The sequence below is a fragment of the Pan paniscus genome, chromosome 2 (genome assembly GCF_029289425.2).
Source record: "Pan paniscus chromosome 2, NHGRI_mPanPan1-v2.0_pri, whole genome shotgun sequence".
Classification (NCBI taxonomy): Eukaryota; Metazoa; Chordata; class Mammalia; order Primates; family Hominidae; genus Pan; species Pan paniscus.
The window spans coordinates 181,763,490-181,783,211 of NC_085926.1; the positions used below are offsets into that span (position 1 = coordinate 181,763,490).

General features: G+C 49.7%; 1 protein-coding gene across 1 annotated transcript; it reads right to left on the minus strand.

The window, feature by feature from the left end:
* Window positions 1-3,036: 3,036 nt before the first annotated feature.
* On the minus strand, window positions 3,037-19,722 carry LOC100967659 (cytochrome P450 2J5-like). Its single transcript, XM_014344456.3, is given in 10 exon segments — window positions 3,037-4,911; window positions 5,009-5,150; window positions 12,988-13,091; window positions 13,094-13,184; window positions 14,236-14,391; window positions 14,824-14,997; window positions 15,425-15,585; window positions 16,930-17,001; window positions 18,060-18,213; window positions 19,552-19,722. Coding segments are annotated over 10 exon segments (1,443 nt in total). The 3' UTR covers window positions 3,037-4,693.

Genomic DNA, 19,722 nt, shown 5'->3' on the forward strand with positions numbered 1-19,722 from the left:
AGAGGCTGCAGGAGCAGCCTCAGGGGACAGCCAGGGCTCAGTCAGCTGACAAAGGGAAGGACTGGGTAAGGTGTGCTGACCATGAACCAGGCGAAGGAATATTTATTGATTATTGTTAGTAGTTGCAATTTATTAGGCACTTAGCATGTACCAGGGACTGTGCTAGGCATTCTTCATGCATTATTATATTTTTAAATTTATTTTTATTTATTTATTTTTTTGAGATAGTCTCACTATATTGCCCAGGCTAGAGTGCAGTGGTGCCATCTCTGCTCACTGCAACCTCCGCCTCCTAGATTCAAGCAATTCTCATGCCTCAGCCTCCCGAGTAGCTGGGATTACAGGTGCCCACCACTAAGTCTGCCTAATTTTTGTATTTTTAGTAGAGACAAGGTTTCACCATATTTGGCCAGGCTGGTCTCGAACTCCTGACCTCAAGTGATCCGCCCGCCTTGGCCTCCCAAAGTACTGGGATTATAGGCGTGAGTCACCACACCTGGCTGCATTATTATACATATACACATATATATGTGTGTATATATATATACATATGTATATATACATATATATACATATATACACATATATACATATATACACGTATATATATACATATATACATATATATACACGTATATATATATATATATACGTGTATATATATGTATATATTTTTTTGAGACAGAGTCTTGTTCTGTCACCCAGGCTAGAGTGTTGTGGCGTGATCTCAGCTCACTGCAACCTCCGCCTCCCGGGTTCAAGCGATTCTCCTGCCTCAGCCTCTCAAGTAGCTGGAACTACAGGCGTGCGCCACCACACCCAGCTAATTTTTGTATTTTTAGTAGAGACAGGGCTTCACCATGTTAGCCAGGCTGGTCTCGAACTCCTAACCTCAGGCAATCAGCCCGCCTCAGCCTCCCAAAGTGCTGGGATTACAGGCGTGAGCCACTGCGCCTGGCCGCATTATTATATTTAATGTTAATATCAATCAAATCAGTTAGCATTATTATCTCCACTTTGCAGATGAGGGAACTGAGGCTTATTGATATTCTGATACTTTCTAACTAATTCACCGGCTAGCTCCTGACTTTTATTCCTATAAATTCAGGCTGGCCCGGTGGCTCACACCTGTGATCCCAGCACTTTGGGAGGCCAAGATGGGCAGATCACCTGAGGTCAGGAGTTTGAAACCAGCCTGGTCAACATGGTGAAACCCTGTCTCTACTAAAAATACAAAAATTAACCAGGCATGGTGGTGCGTGCCTATAATCCCAGCTACCTGGGAGGCTGAGGCAGGAGAACTGCTTGAACCCGGGAGGCGGGGGTTGCAGTGAGCCAAGATCACTGAACTCCAGCCTGGGTGACAGAGTGAGACTCCATCTCAAAAATTAATTAATTAATTCAGATAATTGTATCTACCTTGTCACTTTGGTATTTAAATGGCTTCGTCTATGTTAGGTGCCCAGTGCACTTCCTAGCACACGGTTGGCAATCAACACATGGCAGCTATTGTCATATCGTCATGAGGATATGGAAGCTGAAAGGGAAGCCTATCCACAGGGGAAGGGCTCCCTGCAGCATCATCATTTTAGAGCTAAAAACAAAGGTGCGAGTGCCTTTGGATGCTGTCTAGGGGAAGGAGAGCCCTGCCAACATAAACAGAGCATTCATCACCCGCCAGGCCCTGTGCTGGGCATTGTCACTCCCGACAATCCTAAAGGAAGCCTCCATTTGTCATATGAGGAGACCGAAGCACACAAGGACTGGGTTATCGAGAGCAAAACTGGGATTTCAACCAAGGCCAAAGCCCAAGTGAGGGAAAGCTTCCTGGAGGAGTTGGCCTTTCAATGGAATAACACGCAGAGGGCTGGACAGGATCAAAGACAGGAGGCTGAATGGTGGAGAGGATGAGTGTTAGAAGGGGCTGCAAGCTCCAGACAGGGGCTCTAACAGAGAAAGGGTTAGGAAAGTGAGGTAGGAAGCAGGTGAATTAGAGCCTGGCTTTGTTTTCTCCGCCCCAGATCCTGCCTGGATCACAGACAGCTGCCAGCTCAGGGTGGGACCTCCCAGGCCCGAGAACCCCAGGCTGTCTCCTGCTCTCTGGGACCCCACTTGCCTAGTGCTTCCCAGTCTGGACTCCCGAGGCCCTGGATATGGCACCGCACAGAAAATAAGATATCTATGAGAAAGCTCCAGGATTTCACAAAGCCTGAAGAAAGGCCAGAGGCTAATTCATACATCATGGTTTTTGTTTTTTGTTAGGTTTTGTTATGAGACAGGGTCTTACTCTGTCAGCCAGGCTGAAGTGCAGTGGCGCGATCTCTGCTCACTGCAATCTTCGCCTCCTGGGTTCAAGCGATTCTCCTGCCTCAGTCACCCAAGTAGCTGAGACTATGGTGTGCACCACCACGCCCGGCTAATTTTTGTATTTTTAGTAGAGACGGGGGTTTAACCATGTTGCCCAGGCTGGTCTTGAACTCCTGGCCTCAAGTGATCCACCCACCTCAGCCTTCCAAAGTGCTGGGATTACAGGCGCAAGCCATTAAGCCTGGCCAATACGTCATGTTTTATTTCTGGCTAGACTCCTTTCAGCCTGGTATAGCAGTAATGATTGATCTCCTACTAATTAGAAACATTGGTTCATTCATATGTACGACCTTTAAATAACACAAAAGAGAGCGGTAAGGCATTTCCTTTTTCTTTTTGAGACAGAGTCTCATTCTGTCTCCCAGGCTGTAGTGCAGTGGTGCAATCTCTGCTTACTACAACCTCCGCCTCCCAGGTTCAAGTGATCCTCCTGCCTCAGCCTTCAGAGTAACTGGGATTACAGGCACGTGCCACCATACCCAGTTAACTTTTTTGTATTTTTAGTAGACAGGGCTTCACCATGTTTGCCAGACTGGTCTCGAACTCCTGACCTCCGGTGATCTGCCCTCCTTGGCCTCTCAAAATGCTAGGATTACTGGCGTGAGCCAACGTGTCTGGCCCGAGGCATTTCCTTTTTAAAGCTCAGATATATTGAGGCATGGCTTATATACAATAACACTCATTTAAGTGTACAGTTGTATGAGTTTTGACAAACACATACAGTTGTGTAACCATCACCACAATCAAGATACAGAACATTTCTATTACCCCAGAAAGTTTCCTCATGTCTTTTTACAGTCAACCCATAACCCTGCTCCCGAATCCTGGCAGCCACTTATCTATGGAATATTTTCTGTCCCTATAGGTTTGCCTTTTTAAGAATATCACAGAAATGGAATCATATAATTCACAGATATGCATTTGTGTGAACATATATTTTCATTTCTTTTGGGTAATACCTAAGATTGGGACTGCTGGGTTGTGTGGTGTAATGTTTAATTTTACAAGAAATTGCCAAACTGTTTTCCAATGTAGTTGTACCTTTTTACATTTCCACCTGCAGGGTATGAGAATTCCATTTGCTTCGCATCTTTTCCAGTACTTGGGATTATCAGGGTTTTCTTTTTAGCAGTTCTAATCGGTATGTAATGGTATTTCATTTGATTTTAGTTTGCGTTTCCTTGATGCAAGTCAGTCTTTTTTTTTTCTGAGACAGAGTCTCGCTCTGTCACCCAGCTTGGACTGTAGTGGTATAATCTCCACCCACTGCAACCTCTGCCTCCTGGAACTCACAAGTCATTCTTTGTTTTTGCTTTTGTTTTTTTGTGTGTGTGTTTTTGTTTGTCTGTTTGTTTGTTTTTGAGACAGTTTCACTCTTGGATCCCAGGCTGGAGAGCAGTGGTGCGATCTTGGCTCACTGCAACCTCTGCCTTCTGGGTTCAAGCGATTCTCCTGCCTCAGCCTCCCGAGTAGCTGGGATTACAGGCGCCTGCCACCATGCCTGGGTAATTTTTGTATTTTTAGTAGAGATGGGGTTTCACCATGTTTGCCAGGTTGGTCTTGAACTCCTGACCTCAAGTGATCCACCTGCCTCGGTCTCCCAAAGTGCTGGGATTACAGGTGTGAGCCACCATGCCCAGCCACAAGTCATTCTTTTTTAATAAACAAGGCTTGTCTGGAGATGCAAGGATTCAAAATTTAGGGACCCTTGTGTGGAAACTAAAGTGGGTCTTTGGTGAAGAATTTGCTGGAAACAGTTATATGGTCTGCTGGCTTTGCTGGATTGAGATGGTGAGATGGTTCTCTGCCCCAGGTCTGCAGAGAACTGCAGTTCTTCTTTCTGGTCAGGAGAGGGCAGGAGAAGGCAGAAAATAAGCTGCCCCCGCTTCACTTTTTTTTTTTTTTTTTGGGGCTTACCAGTCCCCGGCATCCAGAGTATTCGCATTTGCATGCATTATTATATTCATAGTTTTGCTCGAAAGTTTGCCTTTTCCTCTGAACCTAGTTAGCTACTGCCTTGTGAGGCTTGATTCCCCAAAATTAACTTTGTGGACTGATTTAATGCCAAACTTAACCAATCTTATAAAACCTTCGCCTGCCAAAGCATAACTAACCTAATTTAAGAATTGAACCACCCAAACTGAGCTACCTCTGTAGAATCCTTGCTAAGTCTATTCTCCAGTGTCACCCCACAGAGCTTGTGTTAGGGGCAACCATGAGCAGCTGAGCTGCATGAACCCCTGGTCCTCCTCTTTTCTAACTTTGCAGGAACCAAAAGAGACTGAGGAAGGACTTCATGGGGGACAGGCCTCCAGACCCCCAGTGGCTACAGGCCATCCTCCCTAGGACCAGGGCTGGGGCTGCTCAGGCGGGGCACTGCGCAGATCTCCTGGGGCTGGGGTTGCCAAGTGCCCCCAAAGATGTACTCCAGCTTGAGCCCTGGGCTCCCTTCTGGCAGTTGGAACCGAAAGGTCCTGAGGAGGGTGGCAAACATCAGGAAGAGCTCCATTTGAGCCAGCTGGTCCGCTGGGTACACACGATGCCCTGGAAACAGAAAGAAAAGTCAGAGGTGGCAGCTGTCCCTGTGTCTGTCCCACCACAGCCCCACCCACCACCCAGGATCCAGCTCTGTGCCTAGTACCTGCAGAGAATGGCAGGAAGGCCTCATTGGCCACAAAGTTTGCATCCTTGTCCGAGAAGTGGCCAGGGTTGAACTGTCGAGGGGTCTCCCAGCTCTCAGGGTCATAGAGCACAGAGGCCAGGTTGGGTAAGATGATGGTGCCCTGCAGAGAGATGCTGGTGTGGCTCTGGGAGCCTCAGATGGTACCCAGTACCCAGCCCTGACACTGAGCCACAGTGAGCTTGGAGAATACCCAGTGTGTTGGTGGGAGTAGTCCAGGGGCCTTGAGGAGACTCAGCAGTCGGCCCTCAGGCTGCCCTTCCTCCAGGCTCACATCAGAGAAGGAGCTGAGCAGGACACCCTCCTGGCTAAGGACTGCCCAGCTTTGTCCTGAAGACTCCCAGCCACATCTAGGGACATGAAGCCATTGCCTCCTACAGAGAAGGCCAACAGCTGGGGGCATGTCTGGAAGGGGCCAAGGACAGCCCAGGACAATACACACTGGGGCAGGGGATGTGTGCACACGTGGGTGTTAAGAGGAAGAGACAGAACGAGGAGAAATGGAATGGCAAACAAGCAGAGAAAGAGGAACTGAGTGATGGAAAGACAGAGAGGAGACAGCAAGCTTCACTCTTTAGGGTTGGGGAGAGGAAAACATGAACCATAAGCCCAACTCTAACCTTCAACCTAACCCCAACCCTCACCTTCCCCCAAACCCAAACCCAAATCTTCCCTCTCATCCTCACCCCAGCCCTCACTCTATCTCAAAGGAGAAGTGAGTGATTAGAAAGAGAATCAGACCAAGCAGATGGGAGCAGGGTAACATCTGCTCCTTACCATGTGGACCCTGGGCTGACCGGAAACAGCATAAGGAGGCCAAAGTGGAGCCAGGATGGGGTCGGTTATGGTCCCCAGCCCTAGAACACTCAGCTCTGGGATTCCGGGGAAGGCCTCATACCCCAGGGCTCATTTACCAAATACCACAAAATTAAACCAGCTATCCCTGTAGAGACCAGAGGGCTGACTACAGAATTCTTGATTCTGACCAAAAAAAAGAGCTTGAAATTAAAAAAAAAAAAAAAAGCTTAGCGAGTTTGAAGCCTGCATTCTAAACAGAAACCAATAAAGAATGCAGAAATGGAGCAGATGCTGGCTGGTCGCAGTGGCTCACGCCTGTAATCCCAGCATTTTGGGAGGCCAATCAGGGCGGATCGCTTGAGGTCAGGAGTTTGAGACCAGCCTGGCCAACACGGTGAAACCCCATCTCTACTAAAAATACAAAAATTAGTCGGGCGTGGTGGCACGTGCCTGTAATCCCAGCTACTCGGGAGGCTGAGGCAGGCAAAGGTTGTAGTGAGCCAAGATCACACCTCTACACTCCAGCCTGGGCGACAGAGCAAGATTCCATCTAAAAAACAAAACAAAACAAAACAAAACAAAAAAACAGAATGCAGAAATTGTTTTCAGGGGAAATTGTTCTTTTTTGCTGTTGTTGCAGTACGGCAGGCTTAGGCAAGGTGCCTCATCCTAGCCATGTGTACCAATAGGGCACCCAGACTTGCTCACTCTGTAGCTTCAAGCAGAGGTGTTGGGGAGGCCTGTGTTCTTGCTGCTGCCTGAGTGAGCTATAGATTTCCCAGTTCTAGTCATGGGAATTCCCCCATTTTCTCTACCTGGGATTAAGTAACCTCTGCATTGCAACAGTTCTTACTAATCACCTTCAGAGCAGGAGGCTCCTAGCAAGATGCTCTTTTCCCTCCAGAATTATTTGTGTCCTTTTTTGGGTGATGTTCTGGCCTCCTTGCAAAGGAGGATCTCAGCTCATGGAACAGGTTCAGAGCACAGCCTATCCAGTATGCAAAAAGGACAGCGCCCCCCCCCCTCCGCCCCGCCCAACAACCGCCCTCCACTTCCCCAGACTGTAGAGCCATCTACCTGCTGGGTACCTCCTGGGGTCGCTGTGCCAGTTTCTGCCCAGTAAATGGCAGTTTGGAATTCACAATCAAATAGAATGTCTGAGAAGAGAGACAGGCTGGAAGTGCAACCATCGTATCAGGGACTATTGCTGTTGTCACGATCACTCAGCTGATGAAATGGTTAGGAACCGTTTAGGAATATCTGTAACATTTAATGATCTACTGTCAAGCTTTGATTCCACTTTCAGCAGACATCTCTCGTCCAAGTTGTAAAAGCTCAATATTGATTTCAGCTCGTTAATGGGCCCCTGGAGCCTTTATCACAGAACAAGTCCTAGAATCAAATTGGCAGGAATGAGCTCTTAATAAGGAAATTTCTAATCCCAAACGGCATAACACAGAGCAGTACCCTGGCCCCCTCTTTTCAACCTAAGTTGGCACAGCTTCTAGACAACCTGGGCCTGGGTCCTTCTGCCACGCCAGCAGCAAGATGACCTGATGTCCTGGTCCTATCCACTTTCCCAGAGACTCTTGACAAACCTGTAAACTTGCTGGCCAATTTCTGCCAAGGACAGAATGACAGTGTAAAACATCTCCGTTGAACACATTGGTTCACTTACCTAGAGTGGCATTTTCGTATAAATACAAACAGCAGGGCATATGGTAGGAAAAGAAAACACTTTAGAGTCAGAGGGACATGCATTTGAAACTCAGCTAAGTCACTTACTAGCTGTGTTTGGGCGGTTTCTTAAGCTGCCTATGTTGAAGTTTCTCTATCTATGGAAAAGAAACAGCAACAAAGCGTCCGAAGGATAGGGCTGCTGTGAAGAAAAAAATCTGTGGAGGAAGGAACCTCAAGTCTGGGCAAATTAATAATAAGTTAATAATGGGGCTGGGCATGGCGGCTTATGCCTGTAATCCCAGCACTTTGAGAGGTAGAGGCAGGAGTTCAAGACCAGCCTGGCCAACCTGGTGAAACCCCGTCTTTACTACAAATTTAAAAAAAATTAAAAATAATAAAAATTAGCTGGATGTGGTGGCACGTGCCTGTAATACCAGCTACTTGGGAGGATGAGGTGGGAGAATTGCTTGAGCCCCGGAGGTGGAGGCTGCAGTGAGCTGAGATCACACCACTGTACTCCAGGGCAGTACTCAGGGCAGAGCCAAAGCTCCTTTCCGAGGAAAGTCTCAGGGCTCCCGCCACCACCTCTATGTACAGAGGCATCACCCTGCACCAGGGCACCAAGATGAGTCGCTCTGTTTCATTTTCATTAAAATGGCAACCTCACCACCTACACATGTTGGTATGTTACCTGTTGCGGGAAGTCAGGGACCCCGAACGGAGGGACTGGCTGAAGCCATGGCAGAAGAACGTGGATTGTGAAGATTTCACGGACATTTATTAGTTCCCCAAATTAATACTTTTATAATTTCTTATGCCTGTCTTTACTGCAATCTCTAAACATAAATTGTAAAGATTTCATGGACACTTATCACTTCCCCAGTCAATACCCTTGTGATTTCCTATGCCTGTCTTTACTTTAATCTCTTAATCCTGTCAGCTGAGGAGGATGTATGTCGCCTCAGAACCTTGTGATAATTGCATTAACTGCACAAATTGTAGAGCATGTCTGTTTAAATGATATGAAATCTGGGCACCTTGAAAAAAGAACAGGATAACAGCAATTGTTCAGGGAATATGAGAGATAACCTTAAACTCTGACTGCCGATGAGCCGGGTGGAACAGAGCCATATTTCTCTTCTTTCAAAAGCAAATGGGAGAAATATCATTGAATTCTTTTTCTCAACAAGGAACATCCCTGGGAAAGAGAATACGCGCCTGGGGGTATAGGCCTATAAACGGCCCCCCTAGGTGTGCCTGTCTCTTATGGTCGAGGCTATTGGGGTGAAATAGACCCCAGTCTCCCATAGCACTCCCAGGCTTATTAGGAAGAGGAAATTCCCACCTAATAAATTTTTGGTCAGACCGATTGCTCTCAAAACCCTGTCTCCAGATAAGATGTTATCAATGACCATGGTGCCCGAAACTTCATTAGCAATTTTAATTTCACCCCAGTCCTGTGGTCCTGTGATCTTGCCCTGCCTCCACTTGCCTTGTGATATTCTATTACCTTGTAAAGTACTTGATGTCTGTGACCCACACCTATTTGCACACTCCCTCCCCTTTTGAAAATCCCTAATAAAAACTTGCTGGTTTTTGCGGCTTGTGGGGCATCATGGAACCCACCGACATGTGATGTCTCCCCCAGACGCCCAGCTTTAAAATTTCTCTCTTTTGTACTCTGTCCCTTTATTTCTCAAGCTGGCCGACGCTTAGGAAAAACAGAAAAGAACCTACGTGACTATCGGGGCAGATTCCCCAATAGTTACCCCAGTTAGCCTTGACTCCCAGGATACACACCTTTGTGTAATCCCCTCCCCTTGAGGATAGGATGGATTTAGTAACTCACTTCTAACAAATAGAAAATGGGCCAGATGCAGTGGCTCATGCATGGAATCCCAGCACTCTGGAAGGCCAAGGTGGGAGGATCACTTGAGCCCAGGAATTTGAGACCAACCTAGGCAACATGGTAAAACCCCATCTCTACCAAAAATTTAAAAATTAGCCCATTGTGGTGGCACAATGTGGTGCCTGTAGTTCCAGCTACTCAGGCAGCTGAGGTGGGAGGATCACCCAAGCCTGGGAGGTTGAGGCTGCAGTGAGCCATTATTGTGTCCCTTCACTCCAACCCAGGCAACAGAGGGAGACACTGTCTCAAACAGCAACAACAACAACAAACCCAACAAATAGAATATGGCAAAAGCGGCCGGGTGCAGTGGCTCACACCCGTAATCCCAGCACCTTGGTAGGCTGAGGCAGGCCGATCACTCGAGGTCAGGAGTTCAAGACCAGCCTGGCCAACATGGTAAACTCCATCTCTACTAAAATATACAAAAATTAGCCAGGCATGGTGGCACATGCCTGTAATCGCAGCTACTCGGGAGGCTGAGGCAGGAGAATTGCTTGAGCCCAGGAGGCAGAGGTTGCACTGAGCTGAGATTGCACCACTGTACTCCAGCCTGGGGTGACAGAGCGAGATTCTGTCTCAAAAAAAAAAGAATATGGCAAAAGCAATGGGATATCACATCCAAGATTAGGTTACAAAAAGACCGTTGCTTCTATTTTGGGTGCCCTCTTGCTTGCTCTCTCTGATGGGGGTCAGCTGCCATGTTTCGAGCTACCCTATGCAGAGGCCCATGTGTCAAGGAACTGAAGGTCTCCAGCCAACAGTTTATGAGCAACTGGGTCCTGAAGACCTCCATGTAAGTGAGCTTGAAGTGGAGCCTCCCCTAGGGGAGTCTTCAGGTGACACTGTAGCCCCAACAACAACTTCATGGTAACCTCATGAGAGACCTTGAGTCAGAGGCATCCAGCTGAGCCACACCCATTTTCCTAACCCTCAGAAACTGTGAAATGATAAATGCTGTTGTTCTAAGCCACTAAGTTTTGGGGTAATTTGTTACACAGTAAGATAGGTAAGTAATTCAGCATCTGTCATCTAGAATCTGCAAGGCTCCGTCAACAATACAGAGCACCATTTTACCGAATGACACTGTGGGCACAAAGCCCTCAGCACACAGCAAGCCTGGGCAAAGAGCAGGTGTCATCATGTTATTGTCCAGCTCACGTCAAAAATCTGCTCGGAAAGCTGTCTCAAGCTGGATCACCAGAGAGCTATCATCTTCAACTATGCTCGAGACCAACCTGGGCAACATGGTGAAACTGCATCTCTGCAAAAAAACAAAACAACAACAACAAAAACTATAAAAATTAGCCAGGCATGGGGGCTCATGCCTGTAGTCCTAGCTACTCGGGAGGGTGAGGTGGGGAGATCGATTGAGCTGGGAGGTAGAGGCTGTGGTGAGCCGTGATCGTGCCAATGCACTCTAGCCTGGGTGACAGAGCAAGACTCTGTCTCAAAAATAAATAAATATTGGCCGGACGCGGTGGCTCACGCCTGTAATCCCAGCACTTTGGGAGGCTGAGGCAGGCAGATCACTTGAGGTCAGGAGTTCTAGACGAGCCTGGCCAACATGGTGAAACCCTATCTCTACTAAAAAATACAAAAATTAGCCGGGCGTGGTGGCACGCACCTGTCATCCCAGCTACTCGGGAGACTGAGGCAGAATAGCTTGAACCTGGGAGGTGGAGGCTGCAGTGAGCCAAGATTGAGCCACTGCACTCCAGCCTGGGTGACAGAGCAAGACTCCGTCTCAAAAAAAAAAAAAGAATAGAGGTTAAAAATAAATAATTATTTATATAAACTTCAACTGTGTTATTTTGGCTGACTGTAGGAATGAAAGGAATTTTATCTCTTAAAAGGAATTGAGATAAGAAGCAGCTGCCATCTTGAAGAATATTTCTGCATCTTTTAAAAACTCCTGCTTAAAGCACTGCCACTACATGGTCCACTGGCCCACAAAAGAATATTGTGAATGATGATCCTTGTCATAACTTACAGGCATGTGATAAGCCAAAGCTTTCCTGATACAGGCATGCTTCCTTTTATTACATAAGAACTCATAATTAATTGAGATTTCCTTTTTTCCTTTCACTCCAGTGAAAGGAGTTTTATGTACATATGTGGCAACCGTTCTTGATTTGACTTATTTTTATAACTTTCTTCCTCTCTCCTTATTTGGCACTTGTTTTCTTAACCTTGCTATAAAATGAAAGAAGCAAGAAAGGCATTTCTGCTAGAAACCAGTTTTAAGGAGATAATACAAAATGCAGACCAAGCCTAAGGCACATAAATTGCAAATGGCCTAAATGTTCACCAACAAGGGTTAAAATTGCAAAACATCCATTTGGTGGAACATTAGGCAGCCATTAAGAATGATGTAGATGCCCAGTGTGGTGGCTCACACCTGCAGTCCCAGCACTTTGGGAGGCCTAGGCAGGCGATCACCCGAGGTCAGGAGTTCGAGACCAGCCTGGCCAACATGGTGAAACCCCGTCTTTACTAAAAATACAAAAAAAAAAAAAATTAGCCAGGCATGGTGGCACACCTGTAGTCCCAGCTATGTAGGAGGCTGAGGCAGAAGAATCGCTTGAACCTGGGAGACAGAGGTTGCGGTGAGCCGAGATCACACCACTGCACTCCAGCCTGGGAGACAGAACAAGACTCTGTTTCAAAACAACAACAACAAAAACAAAACAACAAAAAACAGAATGATGTAGAGCAGTGGTTTTCAAAGCGTGGTCCCTGGACTCACAGCATCAGCACCACCTGGGAGCTTGTTAGAAAGGCAAATTCTCAGCCCACCCTAGACAGATAATGTCTGGAGGAAGAGTCCAGCAGTGTCTGCTTTCACAAGCCGTCCAAGTGATTCTGATGTACCTGGAAGTTTGAGAACCACTGCTATAGGAGAATCTGAATATTAAGTGCAATGAAGGATTCAGAATGATATATTCAGCAGAATTGCAACTATGTAAACTATATGTGTGCAAAAAAAGATTGGAGAGTGGTGGATTATCATGTCTGCAAAGGTTATCTCTGAACAACAGAGAACTTTAAAAATTATCCCTCAGTGAGTACATTCTTTATATTATACATTTTTTTTTTTTTTGAGACAGAGTCTCACTCTGTCACTCAGTACGGAGTGCAGTGGTGCAATTATGGCTCACTGCAGCCTCAACCTCCCGGGCTCAAGCGATCCTCCTGCCTTAGCCTCCCAAGTATCTGGGACTACAGGTGTGCGCCACCATGCCTGGCTAATTTTTTTTTACGTTTTATAGAGACGGGGTCTCGCCATGTTGCCCAGGCTGATCTTGAACTCCTAGGCTCAAGCAATCCTCCCACCTCAGCCTCTCAAAGTGCTGGGATTGTAGGTGTAAGCCATGGCACCCGGCTACATTCTTTTATAATCATAACCCCCATCCCAAACGCCACAGAGAGAGAGAGAGATTAAGTGACTGATAGCTGGCAGGTTGGCAGAAGCTATAGCAGATGGCTGTGCTAGGCAGGAAGGATGCTTTCTGCAGGCACTGGGTTGGGTGTGGGGCTGCGTAGGGCCACCTACCTTGCTCATGGGATAGCTGCACACACGGGTGGAGGTCACACACTGGCGCACAGCACCCACGGCCACGACGCTGCTGAGGCGCTGCACGTCATGGAGGACAGCATGGTGTAAGGCAGTCGCTTGCGGTCTTCATAGCAGACAACCTGGGCAGCACCCAGCACCTCGTCCAGCTCCAGCTGCACCGTCTCCGCAGGTGGCTTAGTGTGGGTCTGGGGAGGGTGCCTGTGCCCTGGCCCACCATCCTCCCTCACCGCCTCCGTCCCCACCCAGGACACTGCTGCCGAGGCTTGCGGCCCTTAGGTCACCCCAAACCACCCTGCCACCCCTGGTCTCACAGGAGCAGACCCTTCTCTGAGGCAGAGCTTGCTTCTTATGAACAAGGTTTTGTAGGGTTTCCTCCTCCAGGGGGCACTGGAGGGAAGAGAGAGCACCCAGATTTGAGAACCTGCTATGTGTCAGGTGCTCTATATGAACAGCATTATGGCCGGGGGCAGTGGCTCACACCTGTAATCCCAGCACTTTGGGAGGCCAAGGCAGGTGGATCACCTGAGGTCAGAAGTTCGAGACCAGCCTGGCCAACGTGGTGAAACCCCATCTCTACTAAAAATACAAAAAAATTAGCTGTTTGTGGTGGTGCGCCTGTAATTCCAGCTACTCAGGAGGCTGAGGCAGGAGAATCACTTGAACCCAGGAGGCAGAGGTTGCAGTGTGCCAAGACTGTGCCACTGCCCTCCAGCCTGGGTGACAGAGTGAGATACCATCTAAAAAAAAAGCATTATGGAGGAGGGACTGTTGTCTCCATTTTACAGATGGAGAAACTGAGGCTCTAACAGGACAGGTACTTTGCCCAAGGTCACGAAACTTGTGGCACCAGATTTGAATTCAGGTCATAGTCAGTTTGTCCTTGAGAGAAATCCAGCTACATTTTCCCCTCCATAGTTGTGATCTTGAGGTGGACATCGGCACAGGGCCTGGCACTTAGTAGGTGCTGAATCATTACTGAATGAGTAGAATAGTGTTGTCCATTGTACACTGGGTCTGAGAGGTGGAATGACTTGCCCAGCATTACGCAGTAAGCAGCAGGGTGGGAACTGAAGCCCCTCCTGTCTGACTCGAAGCCATGGACACTTCCTGTACCACAGTGGCGAGAGCAGGACCCACCCCTGGGGCCACAGAGCAAGGAGAGCGATGGAGGCAATGCCCGTGGTCCAGAAGCCCCATGCATTGGGCAGTCAGCCAGAGTGTGACCAAGGGCCTCTCACCCTGGACAGCTCTGTGCTGGATCATGTGGATGAGTGCCCAGCACAGGGTGGTGGCTGTGGTGTCGGTGCCTCCCAGAAACAGGTCGATCACCACTTTGACCAGGTTCTCCTGGTTGAATGTGGAGACAGAGTCATCCATGGCCTGGCGAGTCGGGGGTGGGCGAGTGGGGGGCACAGCTCCAGGTCTAAAGTTCTCTCCTGACAGAGCCCTGGGGTTTCCTTGAAGCCTGATCTGAGGCCTGTGCGGCCAGAACTTGAGGTTCCAACCCCTCCAGAGGGCCTGATTCTCAGGACTGCATTGATGTTGGTGGGTGGCTGCCCTGGTGTTCTGGCCCTGACATCAGCCAGGTCTTCTGCTTCCCACCCTACCCATGTCTGCAGAAGCCAGCCCTGCCCTGGGAAAAGGTAGGGAGGAAAACCCTGTTTTAACTCACATTTTCAGGGTGCTTTGGAAGCTTGTAGATGGAGTCAAAGATGAGAAACTGAGACCATGGCTTAGAAAGGAGGTGCTCAGAAACGAGGTGCAGCCCAAAAAGATGGCCCCTCCTTTCCTGAGCAGCTGTTCCAGGCTCACCTTGGAGATCTGGGCCAGGTAGCAGCTGATGAAGTCCATGGGGGCCTCCGGTGCCCTGAGTTTGTGCCTGGTGATCTCCTGGCGGATTAAACTCCGCACGACCTCTTGGTACCTAAATATCTCCTGGTGGGGTCCTGGGAGGTGGCAGAGGGCCCAAGGAAACACGTCATACAGCTGTGGAGACAGAGGCCCACCCAGGGCCTACTCAGGAGCCAGCCTCTGAGTCGGGGGGCTCCAAAGTGGGCTGGAGCCTTTGACTTGAGTAACCCAGGGCTGCCTCTCATCTGGAGACCCCCCAAATAATTTAGACAGAAATGAGAGCTGTGGTCAGAGCAGCTGTGCTTAGGGCTTCGCTGGGATGTTGCAGGTCCAGAAAGCTGTATGTCCTAGGATATAACCAGCCTCTGATTCCTTGCCCATGCATTCATGCTGAACCACAACAAAGGTTTGATGCTCTGAATGTGTCAGCTCACCAGGCAGAAGCCACGGTCTCCCTCCTGCCCACCTTGCACCCTCCCTGCCAGGCCCTGGCTGAGGCCCCTGCCTGCCTCGGGCCCCTAAGGTAATGGCCTGCACACCTGCCTCCCCAAATGCCAATTACCCGGCGCCACACAGTGCTGACAAAGGCCAGGCCAAAGTCGATGGCTTGAGTCAGTTCCTGGAAGATGGGATCCTCCAAGAGGAAGTGGTGGCCAAACACAAGGGCCCCGATGACTCTGACTGTGGACCTGACAATGGATACCTGAGGGTCGAAGGGTCTACCTGAGGGTGGAGGGGCAGGGCTCAGGACGAGGAGGCACGAGAAGCACTACCCTGAGCACCCATCTGATCTCGTATCTAGTCGCTCATTTACTAACTCAGTCCTCCATTCCCATTCCTCACTCATGCACTCAGCAAATGCTTACCAGCCGGGCGCAGTGGCTCATGCCTGTAATCCCAGCACTTTGGGAGGCTGAGGCAGGTGGATCACCTGAGGTCAGGAGTTTGAGACCAGCCTGACCAACATGGTGAAACCCTGTCTCTACTGAAAATACAAAAATTAGCTGGACCTGGTGGTGCACACTTGTAATCCCAGCTGCTTGGGAGGCTGAGGCAGGAGAATCACTTGAACCCGGGGGATAGAGGTTGCAGTGAGCCGAGATCGTGCCACTACACTCAGCCTGGGCAACAAGAGCGAAACTCCGTCTCAAAAATAAAAACAAAACAAAACAAACAAAAACAAAAAAACCCAAGTGCTTACCAAGCACCTTCTACGAGCCAGGTCAGAGAGAGGCATGGGAGACAGACAACAATTTGAATGACAACAGAATAACAACAGAATGTGGGGCAGGTATGGCACAGCAGGGAATAAAAAAGGTTTGGGGGCCTGGCATTCAGGAGGATTTCTCAGGGCAGGTGACCGCAGCTGGTCTGGAGGAAGGAACAGTGGTTTCTCATGGGGAGGGAAGGGACATGGGCTGGGGCGTTCTGGAAGGGGAAATGCATATGCCAATGGCTGGAGATGTGAGACGCCTTGGATGATTTGTTTGTTTGTTAGTTTTTCGTTATTTTATTTATTATTATTTTTTTGAGACGGAGTGTTGCTCTGTCGCCCAGGCTGGAGTACAATGGCATGACCTCGGCTCACTGCAGCCTCCTTCTCCCAGGTTCAAGCGATTCTTCTGCCTCAGCCTCCAGAGTAGCTGGGGTTACAGGCACGTGCCCAACACGCCAGGCTAATTGTTTGTATTTTTAGTAGAGACAGGGTTTCACCAGGTTGGCCAGGCAGCTCTCAAACCCCTGACCTCAGGTGATCCGCTCACCTCGGCCTCTCAAAGTGCTGGGATTACAGAGGGGAGCCACCGCGCCCGGCCACCTTGGATGTTGATGGAAAATCCCCAGCTATCAAGGAGGGCTGTGGCTTTCCAGTGACCTTGGCCATTCCTGGACCTCTGTCTACCCACCTTGGAGAAACTCCCACTCAATGGAGCTTAAAACGGCTGTTAACGTTCTGAGGCTTAATGGACACACACACGCCTATGCAGTGAAGCTCGCCTGTTCTGCAGGGGTGTGCGTGTGCGTGGGGAGAGGGGGTGAGGGTTGGCCTGCCGCCAGCCTGCTACTTACCCTGCTCCTGGCGGAAGGCTTCTGCCAGCTCTGCTGCCTCTTTCTGCAGCTGCACCTCCAGCGCCAGCTTGCCTAGGCCCAGCCCTCAAATCATCACCAGGCAGAAGCGTCTCTTTTGCCGCCACGTGTGCCCGCTGCTGCAGATGATGCCTGGGTCCGGGGCGGGGTGGGGTGGACAGTCGCCAGCCCCTCCCAGCCTCCCAGGCCAAGACCACTTGGCTCTCACCTGGGCCAGGCCTGGAGGGCAGACCCCAAAATCACCTCTGGGAAGATGCTGTGTCCCAGGGCTGAGGGGCATTTGAGGGAGTGGTCAGTGAGCTTGGTGCCCTCAAGGTGGTCTCAGCTATGCCCTCCCCCAGCCCACCAACCTGATTTTTCCTTTAAAAGTCCCCACAAGAAATGGAAGAGGAGATAAACAATGGGGGCTGGGTGCAGTGGCTGACACCTATAATCCCAGCACTTTGGGAGGCCAAGGCAAGTGGATCACCTGAGGTCAGGAGATCGAGAACATCCTGGCCAATATGGTGAAATCCCATTTCTACTACAAAAAAAAAAAAAAAAAATTAGCCGGGCGTGGTGGTGCCTGCCTGTAATCCCAGCTACTCAAGAGGCTGAGGCACAAGAATTGCCTGAAGCCAGGAGGTGGAGGTTGCAGTGAGCCGAGATTGTGCCACTGCACTCCAGCCTGGGCAACATAGCAAGACTCTGGGTCAAAAAAAAAAAAAGAAGAAGAAGGGGAGGAGGGGTTCTGGGGAGAGGGAAGGAGGGAACAAGGGCATTTGCTGAGCCAGGCACTGAGTGGGCACTCTCAGGTGTTTTGGCTACTTAATCCCCTCCCCACATTCTCAGGATATAAAGCCATAATTATCCCCATCTACACAGGAGCCCACTGAGGGGCAGAGAGTGAGGCCGACTTGTCCGGGGTCCCAGAGCTGGCCAGGGCTTGGGTTGAGACTCGAATCCAGGTCTTTCAACTCCCAGAGCTGGTTCCTTGTCATCCCACCCCCACCCCTCACGCAGGTCCTCCTGGGCAGTCCCCTCTCTGTTAACAGCTCTGAGCCATCCCCGACTCCCTGAGTGTAGTGACCATCTAGCCGCCTCCCCTTCCCCAGCAGGAGGGGCAGCCCTGCCTCGTTCTCCAAACAGGTCCTGGAAGAGTGGGGTGAGGGACCTGCCGGAGAACTGCTCCGAGTTGGAGACCAGCGCTTCCTTCACCGCCTGGAAGCCACTCAGCACCGCAACGGGGATCGGGCCCACCCACACGGTGAACACACTCTGCGCCAGCTGTGGAGAGATGGGGGACACTTACTGCAGGAGCACCTTCTCAGAGTGCCTCCAGCCCCGTTTCCCAGGCAAGCCAAGCCCTGGGTCACAGGTCCCCTGTGCACTTGGAATAGTCGGGGGCCATTAATCCTGGGAGGTGGAATGTTCTACCCATTTTACAGATGATATTAAATAACCAGTTTCTCAAGGGCTTGGTGTCCCACGTGGGCTTTACATATTTTGCTTGAGTCCACCCTCAGTATAAGTGTGCAGGTAGGCAATTTATCTCCATTTTATGAGTTTAAAAAAAACAGAGGCCAGGCCGGGTGCAGTGGCTCACACCTGTAATCCCAGCACTTGGGAGGCCGAGGCGGGTGGATCACCTGAGGTCAGGAGTTTGAGATCAGCCTAGCCAACATGGTGAAACCCCGTCTCACTAAAAGTACAAAAATTAACAGGGCTTGGTGGTACACGTCTGTAATCCCAGCTACTCGGGAGGCTGAGGCAGGAGAATCGTTTGAACCTGGGAGGTGGAGTTTGCAGTGAGCTGAGATTGTGCCATTGTACTTCGGCCTGGGCAACAGAGCAAGACTCCGTTTCAAAACAAAACAATAAACAAAACCCCAAAAAAAACAGGCCAAAAAAGACAGTAAAAGATGAAGACCTAGAACCCAGGTCTCCTGACTCCCAGTACAGTGCTCTTTCCACTGCGTGGGAAGCCTGAGGATCATAATTGTCTGATAGCGCCAGCCAGATATTTTTTAAAAATTTGTTGAGTGTGAATAAGAAGAGGGCTGAACATGGCCTTAGGAGAGACAGTGTCCTGCCCACCATCATTCTCAGCAGCACCCCAGTCCCACCCACTCAATCCAACAGCGCCCTTCAGCTGAGGCTCCAGCTACCCTGGTGGTGGCTTTGTGCAGAGATTCCTTGAGTAACGTCACTTGAATGTGCCCTTGTGGGGGTCCCATTCCCCCCAACTCCCATCTCAAGTGGCTTTTCAGAAAACTTCTTCCAGCTGCACACAGTGCTCTCCTGGAGTTGAGCTCTGTTCAGTGGTTTTCGCCACCCTGTTCCATTGGCAGTGGACTTCTCCTGCACTCAGAATTTCTTAGATTAGACTTCTTAGATTCTGCACGAAGTCCACAATTTCTGCAATCCCCCTCCCACCCTGCATGTGACAGGCGAGGAAACTGAGGCTCAAAGCCTCCCAGCTAATGAATGGTAAGACCAGGATTCACCCCACACGTGTCTGACCTCTGTTCCTTCTTTCTGTCTCCAGTGCCGCTGGTCTGAGAGAGAAGAGGGGTTCATCTGTCCACCCCTTTAGGGCCTCCAGCTTGAGCACAGGCTTCCTACCTGGAGCAGTGTCTCTGGGTGCAGCTGAAAGCATAGCTGCCACAGGTTTCCAAGGATGGGGAAGGGGAGTGGGCCAGGAGGAAGACAGCTCCTGTCCCAGCAGAAGGTGCCAAGTTTCAGGAGCAGGAAGGAGATGGCCAGTAAAGCCAGCCCACTGAGCAGGGAGAGCAT